The 23908-nt window shown below is 52.6% G+C and overlaps 1 protein-coding gene across 5 annotated transcripts in view; it reads right to left on the bottom strand.

Annotated features, from left to right (window-relative positions):
* Positions 1-23908, bottom strand: part of LOC118947678 (SH3 and multiple ankyrin repeat domains protein 3-like) — a 137478-nt gene that overhangs the window by 27644 nt on the left and 85926 nt on the right. For 4 of the 5 annotated variants that reach the window (XM_036972637.1, XM_036972633.1, XM_036972635.1 and 1 more), the window contains 6 exons: positions 15119-15251; positions 14932-15012; positions 14819-14842; positions 13247-13377; positions 11945-12050; positions 9617-11598 (listed from right to left, as the gene is read on the bottom strand). In XM_036972637.1, coding sequence (XP_036828532.1) covers positions 9617-11598; positions 11945-12050; positions 13247-13377; positions 14819-14842; positions 14932-15012; positions 15119-15251 — 2457 coding nt within the window. The remainder of the gene's footprint in view (positions 1-9616; positions 11599-11944; positions 12051-13246; positions 13378-14818; positions 14843-14931; positions 15013-15118; positions 15252-23908) is intronic. The other variant, XM_036972634.1, reaches the window with a different exon arrangement.

Raw genomic sequence — 23908 nt, 5'->3', positions numbered from 1 at the left:
GGAAGAGGTATCGATGTGGGTTTGGGTCAGGGTTACCTGGAAGAGGTATCGATGTGGGTCAGGGTTACTTTGGAAGAGGTATCGATGTGAGTTTAGGTCAGGGTTACTTGGAAGAGGTATCGATGTGGGTTTGGGTCAGGGTTACCTGGAAGAGGTATCGATGTGGGTCAGGGTTACTTTGGAAGAGGTATCGATGTGAGTTTAGGTCAGGGTTACTTGGAAGAGGTATCGATGTGGGTTTGGGTCAGGGTTACCTGGAAGAGAGGTGTCAGGGTCTGGTCGTCGCCATGGTGGAACAGGGCTATTCATTTCTCATAACTGGAGATTCTCTTTTCTCCGTCTCTCACCTGTCCATCTCCTCATTTAAATTCCATATTGTCACTGTCTCCTGTCCACTCAAGCTTAACATTATTGTCATCTATCATCCACCAGGTGCCCTTGGAAAGTTCCTCAATGAGCCTGGTACATTGATAAGCTCATTTCCTGACGATGGCTCACTGCTCTTCGTTTTGGAGACATCAACCTCTCTCTGAGTGCCTTCGATGAATTTCTATCCAACTCTTTCTTTCCCCTCCTTTCCTCTTTTGACCTCACCGTTTCCCAGTCCCCTCCCTATTTCCCAGTCCCCTCCCACTTTCCCAGTCGCCTCCCACTTTCACAGTCCCCTCCCACTCCCACAAGGCAGGCAATACACTTGACCTCATCTTTACTAGAGGCTGTTCTCCTACTAATCTCACTGCAACACCCCTCCAGGTCTCTGTTCGCCTACTGTCACACCCTGGTCAAAGTATTTTGTGTTTATCTTTATTTATTTGGTCAGGCCAGGGTGTGGCATGGGTTTTTGTATGTGGTGTGTATGTATGGGGATTGTAGCTAGTGGGGTGTTCTAGCTAAGTCTATGGCTGTCTGAAGTGGTTCTCAATCAGAGGCAGGTGTTTATCGTTGTCTCTGATTGGGAACCATATTTAGGCAGCCATATTCTTTGAGTTTGTCGTGGGTGATTGTCCTTAGTGTCCTGATGTCATTGTTCTGTGTTAGGTTACACAAGTATAGGCTGTTTCGGTTTTCGTTAAGTTTATTGTTTTGATAGTGTTTGTGTTTAGTGTGTTACTTCATTAAACATGGATTGCAATAGACACGCCGCATTTTGGTCCGACTCTCCTTCTCATCAAGAAAACCGTTACAGAATCACCCACCACCAACGGACCAAGCAGCGTGTCAACAGGCAAGAACAGCCCAAAGTGGAGTACAGTATGGACTATACTTCTTGGGAGGAGATAGACAGGTGGGCGGTCGACCCAGGGAGAGTGCCGGAGCCCGCCTGGGATTCGATGGAGCAGTGCGCGGAAGGATATAGGAGAATGGAGTTTGCGAAGCAAGCAAGGCGGCGCGGACGGAGGCCCCATAGTCAGCCCCAAAAATTTCTTGGGGGGGGGCTCAGGGAGAGTGTGGCAGAGTCAGGAGCCAGACCTGAGCCAACTCTCCCTGTTTATCGTGAGGAGCCAAGGAGGAGACCAGAACCAGAGCCGGTGTTGGAGGTGAGCGAAACAGAGACTGTGAAGGAGTTAATGGGGAAATTGGAGGAGAGAGAAATGAGGGAGTTGCTGTGTTGGTGTTTTAAACATGGAATTCGCCCGACGGAGCGTGTCGGGGATTTGATGGCACCTGGGTCAGCGCTCCATACTCGTCCTGAGGTGCGTGTTAGTCGGCTGGTGAAGATGGTGCCAGTCTCACGTACCAGGCCTCCTGTGCACCTCCCTAGCCTTGCACGTCCTGTGCCAGCACCGCTCTCAAGATCTCCAGTACGCCTTCACGGTCTAACCCATCCTGTGCCACCTCCACACCCCAGCCCTCCGGTAGCAGCTCCCCGCACCAGGCTTCCTGTGCGTGTTCTCGGCCCAGTACCACCAGTGCCAGCACCACGCATCAGGCCTACAGTGCGCCTCGCCTGTCCAGCGCTGTCGGAGCCCTCCTCCTCTCCAGCGCTGTCGGAGTCTCCCGCCTGTTTAGCGCTGTTAGAGCCTTCCTTCTCTACAGCGCTGCCGGAGTCTCCCGCCTGTTCAGAGCTGCCAGTTAGCATAGAGCTGCCAGTTAGCATAGAGCTGCCAGTTAGCATAGAGCTGCCAGTTAGCATAGAGCTGCCAGTCTGCAAGGAGCTGCCAGTCTGCAAGGAGCTGCCAGTCTGCAAGGAGCTGCCAGTCTGCAAGGAGCCGCCAGAGCTGCCTGTCTGCAGGATGCCGCCAAAGCTGCCAGTCTGCAAGGAGCCGCCAGAGCTGCCAGTCTGCAAGGAGCCGCCAGAGCTGCCAGTCTGCAAGGAGCCGCCAGAGCTGCCAGTTAGCATGGAGCAGCCAGGGCCGCCAGTCAGCATGGAGCAGCCAGGGCCGCCAGTCAGCATGGAGCAGCCAGGGCCGCCAGTCAGCATGGAGCAGCCAGTCAGCATGGAGCAGCCAGTCAGCATGGAGCAGCCAGAGCTGCCAGTCAGCATGGAGCAGCCAGTCAGCATGGAGCAGCCAGAGCTGCCAGTCAGCATGGAGCAGCCAGAGCTGTCAGTCAGCATGGAGCAGCCAGTCAGCATGGAGCAGCCAGAGCTGCCAGTCGACCAGACTCTTCCAGAGCTGCCAGTCGACCAGACTCTTCCAGAGCTGCCAGTCGACCAGACTCTTCCAGAGCTGCCAGTCGACCAGACTCTTCCAGATCTGCCAGTCGACCAGACTCTTCCAGATCTGCCAGTCGACCAGACTCTTCCAGATCTGCCAGTCGACCAGACTCTTCCAGATCTGCCAGTCGACCAGACTCTTCCAGATCTGCCAGTCGACCAGACTCTTCCAGATCTGCCAGTCGACCAGACTCTTCCAGATCTGCCAGTCGACCAGACTCTTCCAGATCTGCCAGTCGACCAGACTCTTCCAGATCTGCCAGTCAGCCAGGATCTGCCAGTCAGCCAGGATCTGCCGAAACCACCAGCCAGCCAGGATCTGGTAGATTCATCAACCTGCCTGAGCTTCCTCTCACTCCTGAGCTTCCTCTCACTCCTGAGCTTCCTCTCACTCCTGAGCTTCCCCTCAGTCCCGAGCTGCCTCAGTCCCGAGCTGCCCCTCAGTCCCGATCTGCTCCTCAGTCCAGTGGGGTTCTGGGTGAGGACTACTAGGCCATGGTCGGCGGCGAGGGTGGACTATCCAGGGACGCAAGGAGAAGGGACTAAGACATTGATTGAGTGGGGTCCACGTCCCGCGCCGGAGCCGCCACCATGGACAGACGCCCACCCGGACCCTCCCTATTGTTTTGAGGTGCGTTCGGGAGTCCGAACCTTAGGGGGGGGGTTCTGTCACACCCTGGTCAAAGTATTTTGTGTTTATCTTTATTTATTTGGTCAGGCCAGGGTGTGGCATGGATTTTTGTATGTGGTGTGTATGTATGGGGATTGTAGCTAGTGGGGTGTTCTAGCTAAGTCTATGGCTGTCTGAAGTGGTTCTCAATCAGAGGCAGGTGTTTATCGTTGTCTCTGATTGGGAACCATATTTAGGCAGCCATATTCTTTGAGTTTGTCGTGGGTGATTGTCCTTAGTGTCCTGATGTCATTGTTCTGTGTTAGGTTACACAAGTATAGGCTGTTTCGGTTTTCGTTAAGTTTATTGTTTTGATAGTGTTTGTGTTTAGTGTGTTACTTCATTAAACATGGATTGCAATAGACACGCCGCATTTTGGTCCGACTCTCCTTCTCATCAAGAAAACCGTTACAGAATCACCCACCACCAACGGACCAAGCAGCGTGTCAACAGGCAAGAACAGCCCAAAGTGGAGTACAGTATGGACTATACTTCTTGGGAGGAGATAGACAGGTGGGCGGTCGACCCAGGGAGAGTGCCGGAGCCCGCCTGGGATTCGATGGAGCAGTGCGCGGAAGGATATAGGAGAATGGAGTTTGCGAAGCAAGCAAGGCGGCGCGGACGGAGGCCCCATAGTCAGCCCCAAAAATTTCTTGGGGGGGGGCTCAGGGAGAGTGTGGCAGAGTCAGGAGCCAGACCTGAGCCAACTCTCCCTGTTTATCGTGAGGAGCCAAGGAGGAGACCAGAACCAGAGCCGGTGTTGGAGGTGAGCGAAACAGAGACTGTGAAGGAGTTAATGGGGAAATTGGAGGAGAGAGAAATGAGGGAGTTGCTGTGTTGGTGTTTTAAACATGGAATTCGCCCGACGGAGCGTGTCGGGGATTTGATGGCACCTGGGTCAGCGCTCCATACTCGTCCTGAGGTGCGTGTTAGTCGGCTGGTGAAGATGGTGCCAGTCTCACGTACCAGGCCTCCTGTGCACCTCCCTAGCCTTGCACGTCCTGTGCCAGCACCGCTCTCAAGATCTCCAGTACGCCTTCACGGTCTAACCCATCCTGTGCCACCTCCACACCCCAGCCCTCCGGTAGCAGCTCCCCGCACCAGGCTTCCTGTGCGTGTTCTCGGCCCAGTACCACCAGTGCCAGCACCACGCATCAGGCCTACAGTGCGCCTCGCCTGTCCAGCGCTGTCGGAGCCCTCCTCCTCTCCAGCGCTGTCGGAGTCTCCCGCCTGTTTAGCGCTGTTAGAGCCTTCCTTCTCTACAGCGCTGCCGGAGTCTCCCGCCTGTTCAGAGCTGCCAGTTAGCATAGAGCTGCCAGTTAGCATAGAGCTGCCAGTTAGCATAGAGCTGCCAGTTAGCATAGAGCTGCCAGTCTGCAAGGAGCTGCCAGTCTGCAAGGAGCTGCCAGTCTGCAAGGAGCTGCCAGTCTGCAAGGAGCTGCCAGTCTGCAAGGAGCCGCCAGAGCTGCCTGTCTGCAGGATGCCGCCAAAGCTGCCAGTCTGCAAGGAGCCGCCAGAGCTGCCAGTCTGCAAGGAGCCGCCAGAGCTGCCAGTCTGCAAGGAGCCGCCAGAGCTGCCAGTCTGCAAGGAGCCGCCAGAGCTGCCAGTCTGCAAGGAGCCGCCAGAGCTGCCAGTCTGCAAGGAGCCGCCAGAGCTGCCAGTTAGCATGGAGCAGCCAGGGCCGCCAGTCAGCATGGAGCAGCCAGGGCCGCCAGTCAGCATGGAGCAGCCAGGGCCGCCAGTCAGCATGGAGCAGCCAGTCAGCATGGAGCAGCCAGTCAGCATGGAGCAGCCAGAGCAGCCAGTCAGCATGGAGCAGCCAGAGCTGCCAGTCAGCATGGAGCAGCCAGAGCAGCCAGTCAGCATGGAGCAGCCAGAGCTGCCAGTCAGCATGGAGCAGCCAGTCAGCATGGAGCAGCCAGAGCTGCCAGTCAGCATGGAGCAGCCAGTCAGCATGGAGCAGCCAGAGCTGCCAGTCAGCATGGAGCAGCCAGTCAGCATGGAGCAGCCAGAGCTGCCAGTCGACCAGACTCTTCCAGATCTGCCAGTCGACCAGACTCTTCCAGATCTGCCAGTCGACCAGACTCTTCCAGATCTGCCAGTCGACCAGACTCTTCCAGATCTGCCAGTCGACCAGACTCTTCCAGATCTGCCAGTCGACCAGACTCTTCCAGATCTGCCAGTCGACCAGACTCTTCCAGATCTGCCAGTCGACCAGACTCTTCCAGATCTGCCAGTCGACCAGACTCTTCCAGATCTGCCAGTCGACCAGACTCTTCCAGATCTGCCAGTCAGCCAGGATCTGCCAGTCAGCTAGGATCTGCCGAAACCACCAGCCAGCCAGGATCTGGTAGATTCATCAACCTGCCTGAGCTTCCTCTCACTCCTGAGCTTCCTCTCACTCCTGAGCTTCCTCTCACTCCTGAGCTTCCCCTCAGTCCCGAGCTGCCTCAGTCCCGAGCTGCCCCTCAGTCCCGATCTGCTCCTCAGTCCAGTGGGGTTCTGGGTGAGGACTACTAGGCCATGGTCGGCGGCGAGGGTGGACTATCCAGGGACGCAAGGAGAAGGGACTAAGACATTGATTGAGTGGGGTCCACGTCCCGCGCCGGAGCCGCCACCATGGACAGACGCCCACCCGGACCCTCCCTATTGTTTTGAGGTGCGTTCGGGAGTCCGAACCTTAGGGGGGGGGTTCTGTCACACCCTGGTCAAAGTATTTTGTGTTTATCTTTATTTATTTGGTCAGGCCAGGGTGTGGCATGGGTTTTTGTATGTGGTGTGTATGTATGGGGATTGTAGCTAGTGGGGTGTTCTAGCTAAGTCTATGGCTGTCTGAAGTGGTTCTCAATCAGAGGCAGGTGTTTATCGTTGTCTCTGATTGGGAACCATATTTAGGCAGCCATATTCTTTGAGTTTGTCGTGGGTGATTGTCCTTAGTGTCCTTAGTGTCCTTAGTGTCCTGATGTCATTGTTCTGTGTTAGGTTACACAAGTATAGGCTGTTTCGGTTTTCGTTAAGTTTATTGTTTTGATAGTGTTTGTGTTTAGTGTGTTACTTCATTAAACATGGATTGCAATAGACACGCCGCATTTTGGTCCGACTCTCCTTCTCATCAAGAAAACCGTTACACCTACTAATCTCACTGCAACACCCCTCCAGGTCTCTGTTCTCCTACTAATCTCACTGCAACACCCCTCCAGGTCTCTGTTCTCCTACTAATCTCACTGCAACACCCCTCCAGGTCTCTGTTCTCCTACTAATCTCACTGCAACACCCCTCCAGGTCTCTGTTCGCCTACTAATCTCACTGCAACACCCCTCCAGGTCTCTGTTCACCTACTAATCTCACTGCAACACCCCTCCAGGACTCTGTTCGCCTACTAATCTCACTGCAACACCCCTCCAGGTTTTAGTTCTCCTACTAATCTCACTGCAACACCCCTCCAGGTCTCTGTTCACCTACTAATCTCACTGCAACGCCCCTCCAGGTCTCTGTTCGCCTACTAATCTCACTGCAACACCCCTCCAGGTCTCTGTTCGCCTACTAATCTCACTGCAACACCCCTCCAGGTCTCTGTTCTCCTACTAATCTCACTGCAACACCCCTCCAGGTGTCTGTTCTCCTACTAATCTCACTGTAACACCCTCCAGGTCTCTGTTCTCCTATTAATCTCACTGCAACACCCCTCCAGGTCTCTGTTCTCCTACCAATCTCACTGCAACACCCCTCCAGGTCTCTGTTCGTCTGCTAATCTCACTGCAACACCCCTCCAGGTCTCTGTTCGCCTACTAATCTCACTGCAACAACCCCTCCAGGTCTCTGTTCGCCTACTAATCTCACTGTAACCCCTCCAGGTCTCTTTTCTCCTACTAATCTCACTGCAACACCCCTTCAGGTCTCTGTTCGCCTACTAATCTCACTGTAACCCCTCCAGGTCTCTGTTCTCCTACTAATCTCACTGCAACACCCCTCCAGGTCTCTGTTCGCCTACTAATCTCACTGCAACACCCCTCCAGGTCTCTGTTCGCCTACTAATCTCACTGCAACACCCCTCCAGGTCTCTGTTCTCCTACTAATCTCACTGCAACACCCCTCCAGGTCTCTGATCACTACTTTGTTTCCTTTTCTGTCTCCCTTTCCTCTAAACCCTTGTGACTCAGCCCCTACCCAGATGGTCATTGTCCATCACAATCTTCGCTCTCTCTCTCCCACTACTCTCTCCTCTTCTAGCCTATAATATCTCCCTTCTGCTAAATCCTTCTCCATCCTGTCTCCTAACTCTGCCTCTTCGACCCTACTTTCCTCCCTTTCTGAATGCTTTGACTCACACTGTCCTCTTTCCTCCCGGCCGGCTCGGCCCTCCGCTCCTGCTCCATGGCTGAGTGACTCATTGCGAGTTTACAGAATAGGGCTTCAGGCAGCAGAGCAAAAAAGGAGGTAAACTAAACATCCGTTCACACCCTCCTTTCTACCTTCTCTTTCTCTGTATCTGCTGCTAAAGACCCTTTCTACTAAATGTCAAACTTCTGCCTTTAACCCTGGGAAACTATTTTCCATATCCTCCCTCCTTAATCCTCTACCTCCTCCCTCTATGCGGACAACTTTGTCAACCACTTTGAAAAAAAGGTTGACGACATCACTTCCTCATTCACTCAGCCTATAGAGTTCTCTGGTCCCACTCACACAGAACTACTCTACACCTTGACCCCTTTCTCTCCTCTTTCTCTAGATGAAATACTGCGATTAGTGAGGTCTGGCCACCTGACAACCTGCTTGTTCAACCCCATCCCCTCCTCCCTTCTCCAGACCATCTCTGGAGACCTTCTCCCATTCCTCACTTCCCTCTTCCCTGACCACCTTCCCCCCTCTGACTTCAAAATGGCCCTAGTCACTGTGGAGAGGATCTGTGTTTGCACAATGTACTCTCACTACTGGTGTCCCCCAGGGCTCGGTTCTAGGCCCTCTCCTCTTCTCTCTATACACCAAGTCACTCAGCTCTGTCATATTCTCACATGGTCTCTCCTATCACTGCTATGAGGATGGCCCTCTCCTCTTCTCTCTATAAAGCAAGTCACTCAGCTCTGTCATATCCTCTCATTGGTCTGTCCTATCACTGCTATGAGGATGGACCTCTCCTCTCTATAGACCAAGTCACTCAGCTCATATCACTGCTATGAGGATGACACTTAACTACTTTTCTCCTTCTCCTCCCGAAATCCCCTGAAATCCTACCTCTTCAAAGAGTATTTTATATAATCCCACTCACCTCGAATCCCCCCCCCCCCCCCCCCCCCCCCCCCCCCCCCTTATACTTGCACTTGACTCCTTCTCGCTAACTTTGCTGATAGCCAATGTATTGAGTAAACATGTTATTTCTATGCCTGTGATATGTGGTTGTCCCATCTAGATATCTCCAGATTAATGTTGTTTCTATGCCTGTGATATGTGGTTGTCCCCCCTAGATATCTTCAGATGAATGCACTAACTGTAAGTCACTCTGGACAAGTGTGTCTACCAAATAACTCAAATGTAAAATGAAATGTCGGGGTCAGTTACCTGGAAGAGGTAGGGTGGGTTAGGGTCAGGGTTACCTGGAAGAGGTAGGGTGGGTTAGGGTCAGGGTTACCTGAAAAGGTAGGGTGGGTTAGGGTCAGGGTTACCTGAAGAGGTAGGGTGGGTTAGGGTCAGGGTTACTTGGAAGAGGTAGGGTGGGTTAGGGTTAGGGTTACCTGAAGAGGTAGGGTGGGTTAGGGTCAGGGTTACCTGGAAGAGGTAGGGTGAGTTAGGGTCAGGGTTACCTGAAGAGGTAGGGAGGGTCAGGGTCAGGTTTACCTGAAGAGGTATCAGGGTGGGTTAGCGTCAGGGTTACCTGGAAGAGGTAGGGTGGGTTAGGGTCAGGTTTACCTGGAAGAGGTAGGGTGAGTTAGGGTCAGGGTTACCTGAAGAGGTATCAGGGTGGGTTAGGGTCAGTGTTACCTGGAAGAGGTAGGGTGGGTTAGGGTCAGGGTTACCTGGAAGAGGTAGGGTGGGTTAGGGTCAGGGTTACCTGGAAGAGGTAGGGTAGGTTAGGGTCAGGATTACCTGGAAGAGGTAGGGTGGGTTAGGGTCAGGGTTACCTGGAAGAGGTGGGTTAGGGTCAGGGTTACCGGAAGAGGTAGGATGGGTTAAGGTTACCTGGAAGAGGTTGGGTGGGTCAGGGTTACCTGGAAGAGGTAGGGTGGGTCAGGGTTACCTGGAAGAGGTAGGGTGGGTCAGGGTTACCTGGAAGAGGTAGGGTGGGTCAGGGTTACCTGGAAGAGGTAGGGTGGTGGGCGTCCAGGTCCACAGCCAGATGGAAGCAGATCGCTGTCTGAAGACTGTTTCAGTAGAGGATCCCTGAGAGCAGAGCGACCACGGCCCAGGGGAGAACGCAGCCTGGGCTTCAGGCTCTGGGAGTCTGAGGTGGTGGAGGGCAGGGTTTTCGGGGTGGCAGTGAAAGGCTGTGGGGGTTCTGGGGAGGGCAGGGTGGGGGGCAGGCTGGGGGCCGGGGTGCTGCTGGGGGATAAGATGTTCTCTATGTGAGGGTCTCCCTCCTCCACCCCTGAGTCTGGAGCTGACTCCCCTCCTCCCCTGCCCTCACCTGCCTGGGGTCTCCGTGGTGACAGGCTGAGGGAGGAGGGGGGCTGGGTGGGGGAGGGGGGCGTGGCAAACACCAGGGGAGGAGACACCAGACCAATCTTACGAAGCTCCTCCCTCGTCTCCTCATCACTGGATGACAGCAGTGCAGGGGGCAGGGTCACCGTGTAAGGCCCGCCCTCCAGACTCTTCCTCCTCTCTGATTGGCCCTGGGTTACCGTATAAGGCCCGCCCTCCTCCTCTGAGCTGCCAACGGTCAGACTTCTCCTCCTCTGTAATTGTCCATGCAGCGCCTCAATCAGCTCTTCCCCCAGACCCCGTCCTGCCGGCTGGCTTTCATTGGTTATATTGATGGTCACCTGACTGATGGGAGGGAGGGGCATAGCCTGCCAACGCTCGGGGGAGGGCACAGCAGAAGATGTGACTCCGCCTTCTGTCTCTGGCCGCTCTACGACTGGCCGCTCCAGCTGTCCTTCAAGGAAAATGGGTGGGTTGATACGTTTATGATGGAGCTCAGGGCTGGTCAGGGGAGGAGGGGTTCGTTTGGGCCTGGGCTCGGGGCTGGGTGAGTGTGCGTGTTTCGGCCTGGGCTCGGGGCTAGGTGAGTGTGCGTGTTTGGTTCTGGGTTCAGGGCTGGGTGTGCGTGCAGTGAGAGCTCGTTCGCGGGCAGCGAGGGCCAGGGCGAGGGGGGAGGAGGGGTCTAGAGGCTTGCCTGTCAGTGGGTGGAGAAAGGTGGAGTGGGGGGAGGAGGAGGGGGAGAGGACGGGGATGGGGGGGGGCAGCTCCCCCAGGTCATCTACAGAGTGGGACTGGGTCAGTAGGATGGGAGGGGGCTCTGAACCCCCTCCCTCCACAGACAGGAAGAAGGAGGACCTACGGCCCTGAGGGGGCGTGACCCGTATCTGAGCACGCTCAGTGAGCACCTGCTGCTGGTATAGCTCTGCCCTGCTGGGCCCCTCCTCCACCTGCAGCTGTTTGAGGAGCGGAGACTTGCGGCGCTGAGGCTTGCTGGGGGGGGCAGGCAGCTGACCCACGTTGGCATACGGGTTCTCTACTGGTCGGCCACGCCTCCTGTTGCTGCTGCGCTCCCCTGGAGGGTTAGGGCTGGGGGCAGGGCTGGTTCTGGAGAGGATGCTGGGGCTGGGGGCAGGGCTGGTTCTGGAGAGGGGGCTGGGGGCAGGGCTGGTTCTGGAGAGGGGGCTGGGGGAGGCAGCAGGGCTGGTTCTGGAGAGGGGGCTGGGAGAAGCAGCAGGGCTGGGTCGGGACAGGCCCAGCCCTGCTGTAGCCCCAGAAGGTCGGCCTAGGGGGGCAAACTCTGCAGGTAGATAGCCTGGTACAGGTGAGTCCTGCAGGATGATCATGGAGCGAGCTTTCCTCTGCCGCTCTGCATGGCTCCGAGACGTTGGCGAATCACAGACCTCGTGCAGCCTAGGTTCCGCCCCCGGCTTGAAGCTGGAGTGTGATTGATCGGCTGCTCGCTGCGGGGGAGGTGGAGGGCAGAAGGCCGGTGGCGGGCCAGAGTCCAGGAAGTAGTGAGAGGGGGGAGGAGGGGGGGCAGTCTGGGGAGGAGGAGGTATGAAGCCATCAGTCATCGAAGAGCTCCTTGGAAACCGATGCTCTCCAATCAGTGCAGAGATCCTGTCATCCTCTGGTGCACCTGCAGGGGAGAGACTGGGATATTATAACCTGAATATAACCTTAACCTCTAAAGGTATAAGCCTTGGGTGGGGGGGATTATCAGTCTGCTTATTAAACAGAATCTCTGTATTCCCACGTGGACACATTTTGACGGGAGTGGACCCTCTTGCTTTGCCTCTTCCTCTCTACCATAGGTAGAGCAGTAAGCAGTTTGGTTGTTGTTGCTGGTAACATTATCTGAGCGGGTGCTGTCTATGTGTGAGTTGCATGGCTCAGCCTCAGGCCTGTTTCATGAGCGCCTAGGTCCAATAGCCATGGTTCGCCACTGGATTCTGGTAATAGTTAGAGTAATGTAATTGTCTCACCGAAGGACTTGGTCCGAGACATTCCACGAGGCAGCTGCATGGTGGCTTTCTCCAGACCCAAGGAAACCCCTGGAGGAACAGGCAGGCCCTGCCGCTCAAACAAAGACTACAACACACACACACACCACACACCACACCACACCTCACCACACCACACACACACACACACACACACACACACACACACACACACACACACACACACACACACACACACACACACACACACACACACACACACACACACACACACACACACACACACAGACACCACACACACACACACACCCACACCACACACACAGTGAGAGAATACCTGGGATCACATGCGTTTTAAAGAAACAGCATTTGTCTGGACCAGTAGTGAATCGTGACTGAGTGAATCAGCAGTGAATCGTGACTGAGTGAATCAGCAGTAAATCGTGACTGAGTGAATCAGCAGAATCAGCAGTAAATCGTGATTGAGTGAATCAGCAGTAAATCGTGACTGAGTGAATCAGCAGTAAATCGTGACTGAGTGAATCAGCAGAATCAGCAGTAAATCGTGACTGAGTGAATCAGCAGTAAATTGTGACTGAGTGAATCAGCAGTAAATCGTGACTGAGTGAACCAGCAGTAAATCGTGACTGAGTGAATCAGCAGTAAATCGTGACTGAGTGAATCAGCAGAATCAGCAGTAAATCGTGACTGAGTGAATCAGCAGTAAATCGTGACTGAGTGAATCAGCAGTAAATCGTGACTGAGTGAATCAGCAGAATCAGCAGTAAATCGTGACTGAGTGAATCAGCAGTAAATTGTGACTGAGTGAATCAGCAGTAAATCGTGACTGAGTGAACCAGCAGTAAATCGTGACTGAGTGAACCAGCAGTAAATCGTGACTGAGTGAATCAGCAGTAAATCGTGACTGAGTGAATCAGCAGAATCAGCAGTAAATCGTGACTGAGTGAATCAGCAGTAAATCGTGACTGAGTGAATCAGCAGTAAATCGTGACTGAGTGAATCAGCAGAATCAGCAGTAAATCGTGACTGAGTGAATCAGCAGTAAATTGTGACTGAGTGAATCAGCAGTAAATCGTGACTGAGTGAACCAGCAGTAAATCGTGACTGAGTGAACCAGCAGTAAATCGTGACTGAGTGAATCAGCAGTAAATCGTGACTGAGTGAATCAGCAGAATCAGCAGTAAATCGTGACTGAGTGAATCAGCAGTAAATCGTGACTGAGTGAATCAGCAGTAAATCGTGACTGAGTGAATCAGCAGTAAATCGTGACTGAGTGAATCAATAGTGACTCATCCGACTTACGTTGATCTCTTGTTGAGTAATTCGTCTGCTGGTTGGCCGCTGCTTCACGGTGGCCGCTCTGTAGTCCGCCTCCAAGGGGCATTTTCTCATCATGGCCTCCTGGGACCCAGTCAACATCTCGTCCAGCTTTTCTGAAATACAACAAAGTACACAGTACAACACAGTACTACATAGCACTACACAGTACTACATAGCACTACACAGTACTACATAGCACTACACAGTACTACATAGCACTACAACACAGTACTATAACACAGTACTACAACACAGTACCAATTAGCACTACACAGTACATAGCTCTACAACACAGTACTACAACACAGTACTACAACACAGTACCACATAGCACTACAACACAGTACTACAACACAGTACTACATAGCACTACAACACAGTACTACATAGCACTACAACACAGTACTACAACACAGTACTACAATACAGTACCACATAGTACTACAACACAGTACCACATAGTACTACAACACAGTACCACATAGCACTACAACACAGTACTACATAGCACTACAACACAGTACTACAACACAGTACAACACCACACAGCACTACAACACAAGACATAAATACAACACAGTAATACAACACAGTACACCACATAACTACAACACAGTACCACACATAACTACAACACAGTACCACATAGCACTACAACACATAACTACAACACAGTACCACAACACAACTACAATACAGCACTACAACACAGTACAACACATCACAACACATTACTACAACACAGTACCACATAGCACTACAACACAGTACTACAACACAGTACCACATAGCACTACAACACAGTACTACAACACAGTACCACATAGCACTACAACACAACAACAACAACACAGTACCACATAGCACTACAATACAACATAACAGAGTACTACATAGCACAGCAACACAGTACAAGACAAAACTACTACACAGTACTACATAGCACTACAACACAGTACCGCATAACACTACAGATAACTACAACAGTACTACAAGACAGTACCACATAGCACTACAACACAGTACAACACATAACTAACTACAACACAATACAACACAGTACTACAACACAGTATCACATAGCATTACAACACATAACTACAACAGAGTACAGCAACACAGTAATACATAGCAGTACTACACAGTACTACATAGCACTACACAGTACTACATAGCACTACACAGTACTATATAGCACTACACAGTAAAACACAGTATTACATAGCACGACACAGTAAAACACAGTACTACATAGCACTACACAGTAAAACACAGTACTACATAGCACTACACAGTACTACATAGCACTACACAGTAAAACACAGTACTACATAGCACTACACAGTAAAACACAGTACTACATAGCACTACACAGTACTACATAGCACTACACAGTAAAACACAGTACTACATAGCACTACACAGTAAAACACAGTATTACATAGCACTACAACACAGAATTACATAGCACTGCTACACAACATTACATAGCACTACTACACAACATTACATAGCACTACAACACAATACAATTCCAACACAACACACACTCACCCCCTCGTCTCCTCCTGGCAGAGGCTTACAGGAGAAAGTACAGATCAGGTCACTCACTGTGTGTGTGTGTGTGTGTGTGTGTGTGTGTATGTCTCTCTTTCTCTCTCTCCTACCTATCTCTTCCAGTTCAGCAGTCATAGATTTGGAGCGCAGTGTGAGCGACGTGCTGGGTGCTCTCTTAGGCGGAGGAGGTGCTGTTGGGGGATGTCAGCCAATCAAATGAGTCACAGCATGACCAAAACCCATCCATTCACCTTTATCACAGAAATCACACAGAAACACACACACACTATCCCGTACCTTTCTTACGGACTAAGTCAGACTCAGGTTTGCGTGTGACTGAAACAACCTTCATCAGCAGCTGACTTCCTCCCTGACGGATCAGCGACACCACCTGTCTATGACCCACCTTCACCACATCACTACCATTTACCTGACACACACACACACACACACACACACACACACACACATTCAACATAGGGTTAGGGTTACATAGCACTGCAGAGTACAACCTGTCTATGACCCACCTTCACCACATCACTACCCTTTACCTGACACACACACACACACACACACACACACACACACACACACACACACACACACACACACACACACACCATTCCACCACTGGCCATTGTATTAATAGAATGTACTTCTGCGTCTGTATTTAGTTGTGTGCCATAAACATGTATAGAGGACTCTAGTGCCCAAAAGCATATTTTAGCCCGGGCATTCCAATTACGACTACGACTTTCACCATTTGGAGTAGTCTGGGTGGGACTTCCTGTGGGTTAAAGAAGGATCATCATCAAATCAAATCAAATCAAATCAAATGTATTTGTCACATACACATGGTTAGCAGATGTTAATGCGAGTGTAGCGAAATGCTTGTGCTTCTAGTTCCGACAATGCATTAATAAACAACGAGTAATCTAACTAACAATTCCAAAACTACTACCTTAAACACACAAGTGTAAAGGGATAAAGAATATGTACATAAAGATATATGAATGAGTGATGGTACAGAGCGGCATAGGCAAGATGCAGTAGATGGTATCGAGTACAGTATATACATATGAGATGAGTATGTAAACAAAGTGGCATAGTTTAAAGTGGCTAGTGATACATGTATTACATAAAGATGCAGTAGATGATATAGAGTGCAGTATATACGTATACATATGAGATTAATAATGTAGGGTATGTAAACATTACATTAAGTAGCATTGTTTAAAGTGGCTAGTGATATATTTTACATCAATTCCCATCAATTAACATTATTAAAGTGGCTGGAGTTGAGTCAGTGTGTTGGCAGCAGCCACTCAATGTTAGTGGTGGCTGTTTAACAGTCTGATGGCCTTGAGGTAGAAGCTGTTTTTCAGTCTCTCGGTCCCAGCTGTAGCACCTGTACTGACCTCGCCTTCTGGATGATAGCGGGGTGAACAGGCAGTGGCTCGGGTGGTTGTTGTCCTTGATGATCTTCATGGCCTTCCTGTGACATCGGGTGGTGTAGGTTTCCTGGAGGGCAGGTAGTTTGCCCCCGGTGATGCATTGTGCAGACCTCACTACCCTCTGGAGAGCCTTACGGTTGTGGGCGGAGCAGTTGCCGTACCAGGCGGTGATACAGCCCGACAGGATGCTCTCGATTGTGCATCTGTAGAAGTTTGTGAGTGCTTTTGGTGACAAGCCGAATTTCTTCAGCTTCCTGAAGTTGAAGAGGCGCTGCTGCGCCTTCTTCACGATGCTGTCTGTGTGGGTGGACCAATTCAGTTTGTCTGTGATGTGTACTTCGAGGAACTTAAAACTTACTACCCTCTCCACTACTGTCCCATCGATGTGGATAGGGGGGTGTTCCCTCTGCTGTTTCCTGAAGTCCACAATCATCTCCTTAGTTTTGTTGATGTTGAGTGTGAGGTTATTTTCCTGACACCACACTCCGAGGGCCCTCACCTCCTACCGCAAACCTACCTCAAGCCTACCGCAAACTTGATGATTGAGTTGGAGGCGTGCATGGCCACGTCGTGGGTGAACATGGAGTACAGGAGAGGGCTCAGAACGCACCCTTGTGGGGCCCCAGTGTTGAGGATCAGCGGGGTGGAGATGTTGTTACCTACCCTCACCACCTGGGGGCGGCCCGTCAGGAAGTCCAGTACCCAGTTGCACAGGGCGGGGTCGAGACCCAGGGTCTCGAGCTTGATGACAAGTTTGGAGGGTACTATGGAGTTAAATGCTGAGCTGTAGTCGATGAACAGCATTCTCACATAGGTATTCCTCTTGTCCAGATGGGTTAGGGCAGTGTGCAGTGTGGTTGAGATTGCATCGTCTGTGGACCTATTTGGGCGGTAAGCAAATTGGAGTGGGTCTAGGGTGTCAGGTAGGGTGGAGGTGATATGGTCCTTGACTAGTCTCTCAAAGCACTTCATGATGACGGAAGTGAGTGCTACGGGGCGGTAGTCGTTTAGCTCAGTTACCTTAGCTTTCTTGGGAACAGGAACAATGGTGGATTGATTGAATATGTCCGTAAACACACCAGCCAGCTGGTCTGCGCATGCTCTGAGGGCGCGGCTGGGAATGCCGTCTGGGCCTGCAGCCTTGCGAGGGTTAACACGTTTAAATGTTTTACTCACCTCGGCTGCAGTGAAGGAGAGTCCGCATGTTTTGGTTGCGGGCCGTGTCAGTGGCACTGTATTGTCCTCAAAGCGAGCAAAAAAGTTATTTAGTCTGCCTGGAAGCAAGACATCCTGGTCCGTGACAGTGCTGGTTTTCTTTTTGTAATCAATGATTGACTGTAGACCCTGCCACATACCTCTTGTGTCTGAGCCGTTGAATTGCGATTCTACTTTGTCTCTATACTGAAGCTTAGCTTGTTTGATTGCCTTGCGGAGGGAATAGCTACACTGTTTGTATTCGGTCATGTTTCCGGTCACCTTGCCCTGATTAAAAGCAGTGGTTCGCGCTTTCAGTTTCACGCGAATGCTGCCATCAATCCACGGTTTCTAGTTTGGGAATGTTTTAATTGTTGCTATGGGAACGACATCTTCAACGCCCGTTCTAATGAACTCACTCACCGAATCAGCGTATTCGTCAATGTTGTTGTTTGACGCAATACGAAACATATCCCAGTCCACGTGATGGAAGCAGTCTTGGAGCGTGGAATCAGATTGGTCGGACCAGGGTTGAACAGACCTCAGCGCGGGAGCTTCTTGTTTTAGCTTCTGTCTATAAGCAGGGAGGAACAAAATGGAGTCGTGGTCAGCTTTTCCGAAAGGAGGGCGGGGGAGGGCCTTATATGCCTCGCGGACATTAGAATAGCAATGATTCAAGGTTTTACCAGCCCTGGTTGCGCAATCGATATGCTGATACAATTTAGGGAGTCTTGTTTTCAGATTAGCCTTGTTAAAATCCCCAGCTACAATGAATGCAGCCTCAGGATATGTGGATTCCAGTTTGCAAAGAGTCAAATAAAGTTTGTTCAGAGCCATCGATGTGTCTGCTTGGGGGGGAATATATACGGTTGTGATTATAATCGAAAATAATTCCCTTGGTAGATAATGTGGTCGACATTTGATTGTGAGGAATTCTAAATCAGGTGAACAGAAGGACTTGAGTTCCTGTATGTTGTTGTGACCACACCACGTCTCGTTAACAATAAAGCATACGCCCCTGCCTAATCATATGTTTCCATCCAGGTCATTAGGAGGGATCAGCCAATTAATTCGACTGGTGAGAAAACATTCCATACAGAAGGTGGCAGTAAATCACCAACCTTGTCTTTAAACCTGTTCAGACTACACCCTCCAGGGGGCAGTAAATCACCAACCTTGTCTTTAAACCTGTTCAGACTACACCCTCCAGGGGGCAGTAAATCATCAACCTTGTCTTTAAACCTGTTCAGACTACACCTTCCAGGGGGCAGTAAGCACCCTTTCAGTTTGTTAACCAACTCGTAGAAGTAGTAGAACAAGAACATCGGCTACTTGGTCTCAATGGCACTGTTGCAGCGGCGGTTTTAGGTATGGGAGACATGGGCAGCCTCCCGAGGAGACATGGGCGGCCTCCCGAGGAGACATGGGCGGCCTCCCGAGGAGACATGGGCGGCCTCCCGGGGAGACATGGGCGGCCTCCCGGGGAGACATGGGCGGCCTCCCGAGGAGACATGGGCGGCCTCCCGAGGAGACATGGGCGGCCTCCCGGGGAGACATGGGCGGCCTCCCGGGGAGACATGGGCGGCCTCCCGGGGAGACATGGGCGGCCTCCCGGGGAGACATGGGCGGCCTCCCGGGGAGACATGGGCGGCCTCCCGGGGAGACATGGGCGGCCTCCCGGGGAGACATGGGCGGCCTCCCGGGGAGACATGGGCGGCCTCCCGGGGAGACATGGGCGGCCTCCCGGGGAGACATGGGCGGTCGCCCGAGGAGACATGGGCGGCCTCCCGAGGAGACATGGGCGGCCTCCCGGGGAGACATGGGCGGCCTCCCGGGGAGACATGGGCGGCCTCCCGGGGAGACATGGGCTGCCTCCCGAGGAGACATGGGCGGCCTCCCGGGGAGACATGGGCGGCCTCCCGGGGAGACATGGGCGGCCTCCCGGGGAGACATGGGCGGCCTCCCGGGGAGACATGGGCGGCCTCCCGGGGAGACATGGGCGGCCTCCCGGGGAGACATGGGCGGCCTCCCGAGGAGACATGGGCGGCCTCCCGGGGAGACATGGGCGGCCTCCCGGGGAGACATGGGCGGCCTCCCGGGGAGACATGGGCGGCCTCCCGGGGAGACATGGGCGGCCTCCCGGGGAGACATGGGCGGCCTCCCGAGGAGACATGGGCGGCCTCCCGGGGAGACATGGGCGGCCTCCCGGGGAGACATGGGCGGCCTCCCGGGGAGACATGGGCGGCCTCCCGGGGAGACATGGGCGGCCTCCCGGGGAGACATGGGCGGCATCCCGGGGAGACATGGGGGGCCTCCCGGGGAGACATGGGCGGCCTCCCGGGGAGACATGGGCGGCCGCCCGGGGCGGCAGCTTGTTGGGCACCCGCACCCAAAAATTTGGAATGGTGACATTTGCTCGGTTTTCAATCGCTCATTTGCACATCACATCAATTAAATCATGTCACCGTGTGGGAATGTGGGTCAATTAACCTTGTTGGAGTGGGTGACCTGATTCTAGTTTGTGAACTAGGCAGGCTACTGCCTGGGAAGGTCTCCCACTCAGAAGTGCCAGATGGGGAGGGAGTAGGTTGACCTCAGGTCTCCCCACTGGAAGCCCGAGGTAAGGGGGGGGGGGGGGCGGGGGTAGGTTGACCTCAGGTCTCCCCACTGGAAGCCTGAGGTAGGGGGGGGCGGGGGTAGGTTGACCTCAGGTCTCCCCACTGGAAGCCCGAGGTAGGGGGGGGGGCGGGGGTAGGTTGACCTCAGGTCTCCCCACGGGAAGACCGAGGTAGGGGGGGGGCGGGGGTAGGTTGACCTCAGGTCTCCCCACTGGAAGCCCGAGGTAGGGGGGGGCGGGGGTAGGTTGACCTCAGGTCTCCCCACTAGAAGCCCGAGGTAGGGGAGGGGGCGGGGGTAGGTTGACCTCAGGTCTCCCCTCTGGAAGCCCGAGGTAGGGGGGGGCGGGGGTAGGTTGACCTCAGGTCTCCCTACTAGAAGCACGAGGTAGGGGAGGGGGCGGGGGTAGGTTGACCTCAGGTCTCCCCTCTGGCAGCCCGAGGTAGGGGGGGGGCGGGGTTAGGTTGACCTCAGGTCTCCCCACTGGAAGCCCGAGGTAGGGGGAGCGGGGGAATCTATCAAATAGTGAACCTCTATCTTTGTACAGTACTAATGCAATTAATAAAATCAGACACATTGTGAAATGCTACCAAATAAACCACAATTCATTCATAATACTGTGAATATATCGTTTTAGGTATGGGAGACATGGGCAGCCTCCCGAGGAGACATGGGCGGCCTCCCGAGGAGACATGGGCGGCCTCCAGAGGAGACATGGGCGGCCTCCCGAGGAGACATGGGCGGCCTCCCGAGGAGACATGGGCGGCCTCCCGGGGAGACATGGGCGGCCTCCCGGGGAGACATGGGCGGCCTCCCGAGGAGACATGGGCGGCCTCCCGAGGAGACATGGGCGGCCTCCCGAGGAGACATGGGCGGCCTCCCGGGGAGACATGGTACTAATGCAATTAGTACAATTTCTGTGAAATGGTTCAGAATAGTATAAAACCAGTCTGCACACCACCAAGAGAAAAAGAGGAAAAGGGAGGAGGGAGGGAGGAAGGAGGGAGGGAGGGAGGGAGGAAGGAGGGAGGGAGGGAGGGAGGGAGGGAGGGAGGGAGGGAGGGAGGGAGGGAGGGAGGGAGGGAGGGAGGGAGGGAGGGAGAGGAAAAGGGAGGGAGGGAGGGAGGGAGGGAGGGAGGGAGGGAGGGAGGGAGGGAGGGAGGGAGGGAGGGAGGAAGGAAGAGGAAAAGGGAGGAGGGAGGGAGGGAGGGAGGGAGGGAGGGAGGGAGGGAGGGAGGGAGGGAGGGAGGGAGGGAGGGAGGGAGGGAGAGGAGGGAGGGAAGGAGGGAGGAGGGAGGGAGGGAGGGAGGGAGAGTGGGAGGAAGAGGAAAAGGGAGGAGGGAGGGAGGGAGGGAGGGAGGGAGGGAGGGAGGGAGGGAGGGAGGGAGGGAGGGAGGAGGGAGGGAGGAGGGAGGGAGGGTGGGAGGAAGAGGAAAAGGGAGGAGGGAGGAAGGAAGGAGGGAGGGAGGGAGGGAGGGAGGGAGGGATGGAGGGAGGGAGGGAGGAAGAGGAAAAGGGAGGAGGGAGGGAGGGAGGGAGGGATGGAGGGATGGAGGGAGGGAGGGAGGGAGATGAGTAATGTATTGATGCTCGAGTGCCAAATCAACACAAATGGATAAGAAAAGGTCCACGCCATCAGGTGCCCAGTTTAGGAGAAAGAAGAAGAGGAGAAACGAGCAAAAGATAAAGGTATGCAGCTGTGTCATCTTTTCATGAGTATAATATTATGCATGTAATGAAACAGGCTAGTATTAGGGTCAGGGTTAGGTCATCTCTTTCTGAGTATAATATTATGCATGTAATGAAACAGGCTAGTATAACTCTTAGGGTTAGGTCATCTCTTTCTGAGTATAATATTATGCATGTAATGAAACAGGCTAGTATAACTCTTAGGGTTAGGGTTAGGGTTAGGGTTAGGTCATCTCTTTCTGAGTATAATATTATGCATGTAATGAAACAGTCTTGTATAACTCTTAGGGTTAGGTCATCTCTTTCTGAGTATAATATTATGCATGTAATGAAACAGGCTAGTATAACTCTTAGGGTTATGGTTAGGGTTAGGGTTAGGTCATCTCTTTCTGAGTATAATATTATGCATGTAATGAAACAGTCTAGTATAACTCTTAGGGTTATGGTTAGGGTTAGGGTTAGGTCATCTCTTTCTGAGTATAATATTATGCATGTAATGAAACAGGCTAGTATAACTCTTAGGGTTATGGTTAGGGTTAGGGTTAGGTCATCTCTTTCTGAGTATAATATTATGCATGTAATGAAACAGTCTTGTATAACTCTTATGTTTGTTAGCCTATGTTGCTCGCTATGCTATTACATATAGGGTGACAATATTCCGTTTTCTGTCCAACTAGCTTCCATAACATAGGATATAATTTCACACAGTTTCATCATGATAATGTGTGTAGCCTGCAACCTAACTAGCACATTATTGATTTGGTTAACTTTCATTGAGGTAACATCATAAAGGTTTTCTGTGATTGAACTGACTAGGTCCTGAGCTCAGTAAAGGGGAATGTCCAATGCTGTAGGCTAACTTAAAATACTTAAAATGTACCTACCTCATCCCCATACTGTTTATATTTATTTACTTTTCTGCTCTTTTGCACACCAGTATCTCTACCTGTACATGACCATCTGATCATTTATCACTCCAGTGTTAATCTGCAAAATTGTAATTATGCCTTTTGCACACAATGTATATAGACTCTTTTTTCTACTGTGTTATTGACTTGTTTATTGTTTATTCCATGTGTAACTCTGTGTTGTTGTCTGTTCACACTGCTATGCTTTATCTTGGCCAGGTCGCAGTTGTAAATGAGAACTTGTTCTCTACTAGCCTACCTGGTTAAATAAAGGTAAAATAAAAAAATATATAAAAACATGCACATTTAGGGGCACTTCTGAAATATTATGGAGCACCCTCTGGCACTGGCCAGGATGAGGAGTCATCTACCTCCTCAGCCACACAGGCCTCTTCAGAAATGATCTCTGAGCCTCAGGATGGGGAGCCATCTACCTCCTCAGCCACACAGGCCTCTTCAGAAATGATCTCTGAGCCTCAGGATGGGGAGCCATCTACCTCCTCAGCCACACAGGCCTCTTCAGAAATGATCTCTGAGCCTCAGGACGAGGAGCCATCTACCTCCTCAGCCACGCAGGCCTCTCAAGAAATGAAGACCCATTTGTTTCCACTTCTCCCCAGCAGGATTCTTCAGGTGTGTTTGTGCGCACGTGGGTACACGCATGTGTGTTTATGTGTGCATCCCTGCATAAAATAAACACAATGACAGACTGGAAACATGCAAGTCTTTTGCTGACACAAGGCAGCAGTCCAGAACCTCAAAACTGCATGAAAACATGGAAAGAACCGGCAATGAGGATCAAAGAGGAAAGTTAAGAGTGTTGAGCCACTGAGGTATCAGGCAGCAGCGGTGAGAGAGCCACTGAGGTATCAGGCAGCAGAGGTGAGAGAGCCACTGGGGTATCAGACAGCCACGGTGAGAGAGCCACTGAGGTATCAGGCAGCCACGGTGAGAGAGCCACTGAGGTATCAGGCAGCCACGGTGAGAGAGCCACTGAGGTATCAGGCAGCCGCGGTGAGAGAGCCACTGAGGTATCAGGCAGCCACGGTGAGAGAGCCACTGAGGTATCAGGCAGCCACGGTGAGAGAGCCACTGAGGTATCAGGCAGCCACGGTGAGAGAGCCACTGAGGTATCAGGCAGCCACGGTGAGAGAGCCACTGAGGTATCAGGCAGCCACGGTGAGAGAGCCACTGAGGTATCAGGCAGCAGAGGTGAGAGAGCCACT

Source organism: Oncorhynchus mykiss, unplaced genomic scaffold, assembly GCF_013265735.2.
Source record: "Oncorhynchus mykiss isolate Arlee unplaced genomic scaffold, USDA_OmykA_1.1 un_scaffold_188, whole genome shotgun sequence".
NCBI lineage: Eukaryota > Metazoa > Chordata > Actinopteri > Salmoniformes > Salmonidae > Oncorhynchus > Oncorhynchus mykiss.
The sequence above is the reverse complement of the archived record's forward strand: the minus strand, read 5'-3'. Positions and strand labels throughout refer to the sequence as shown.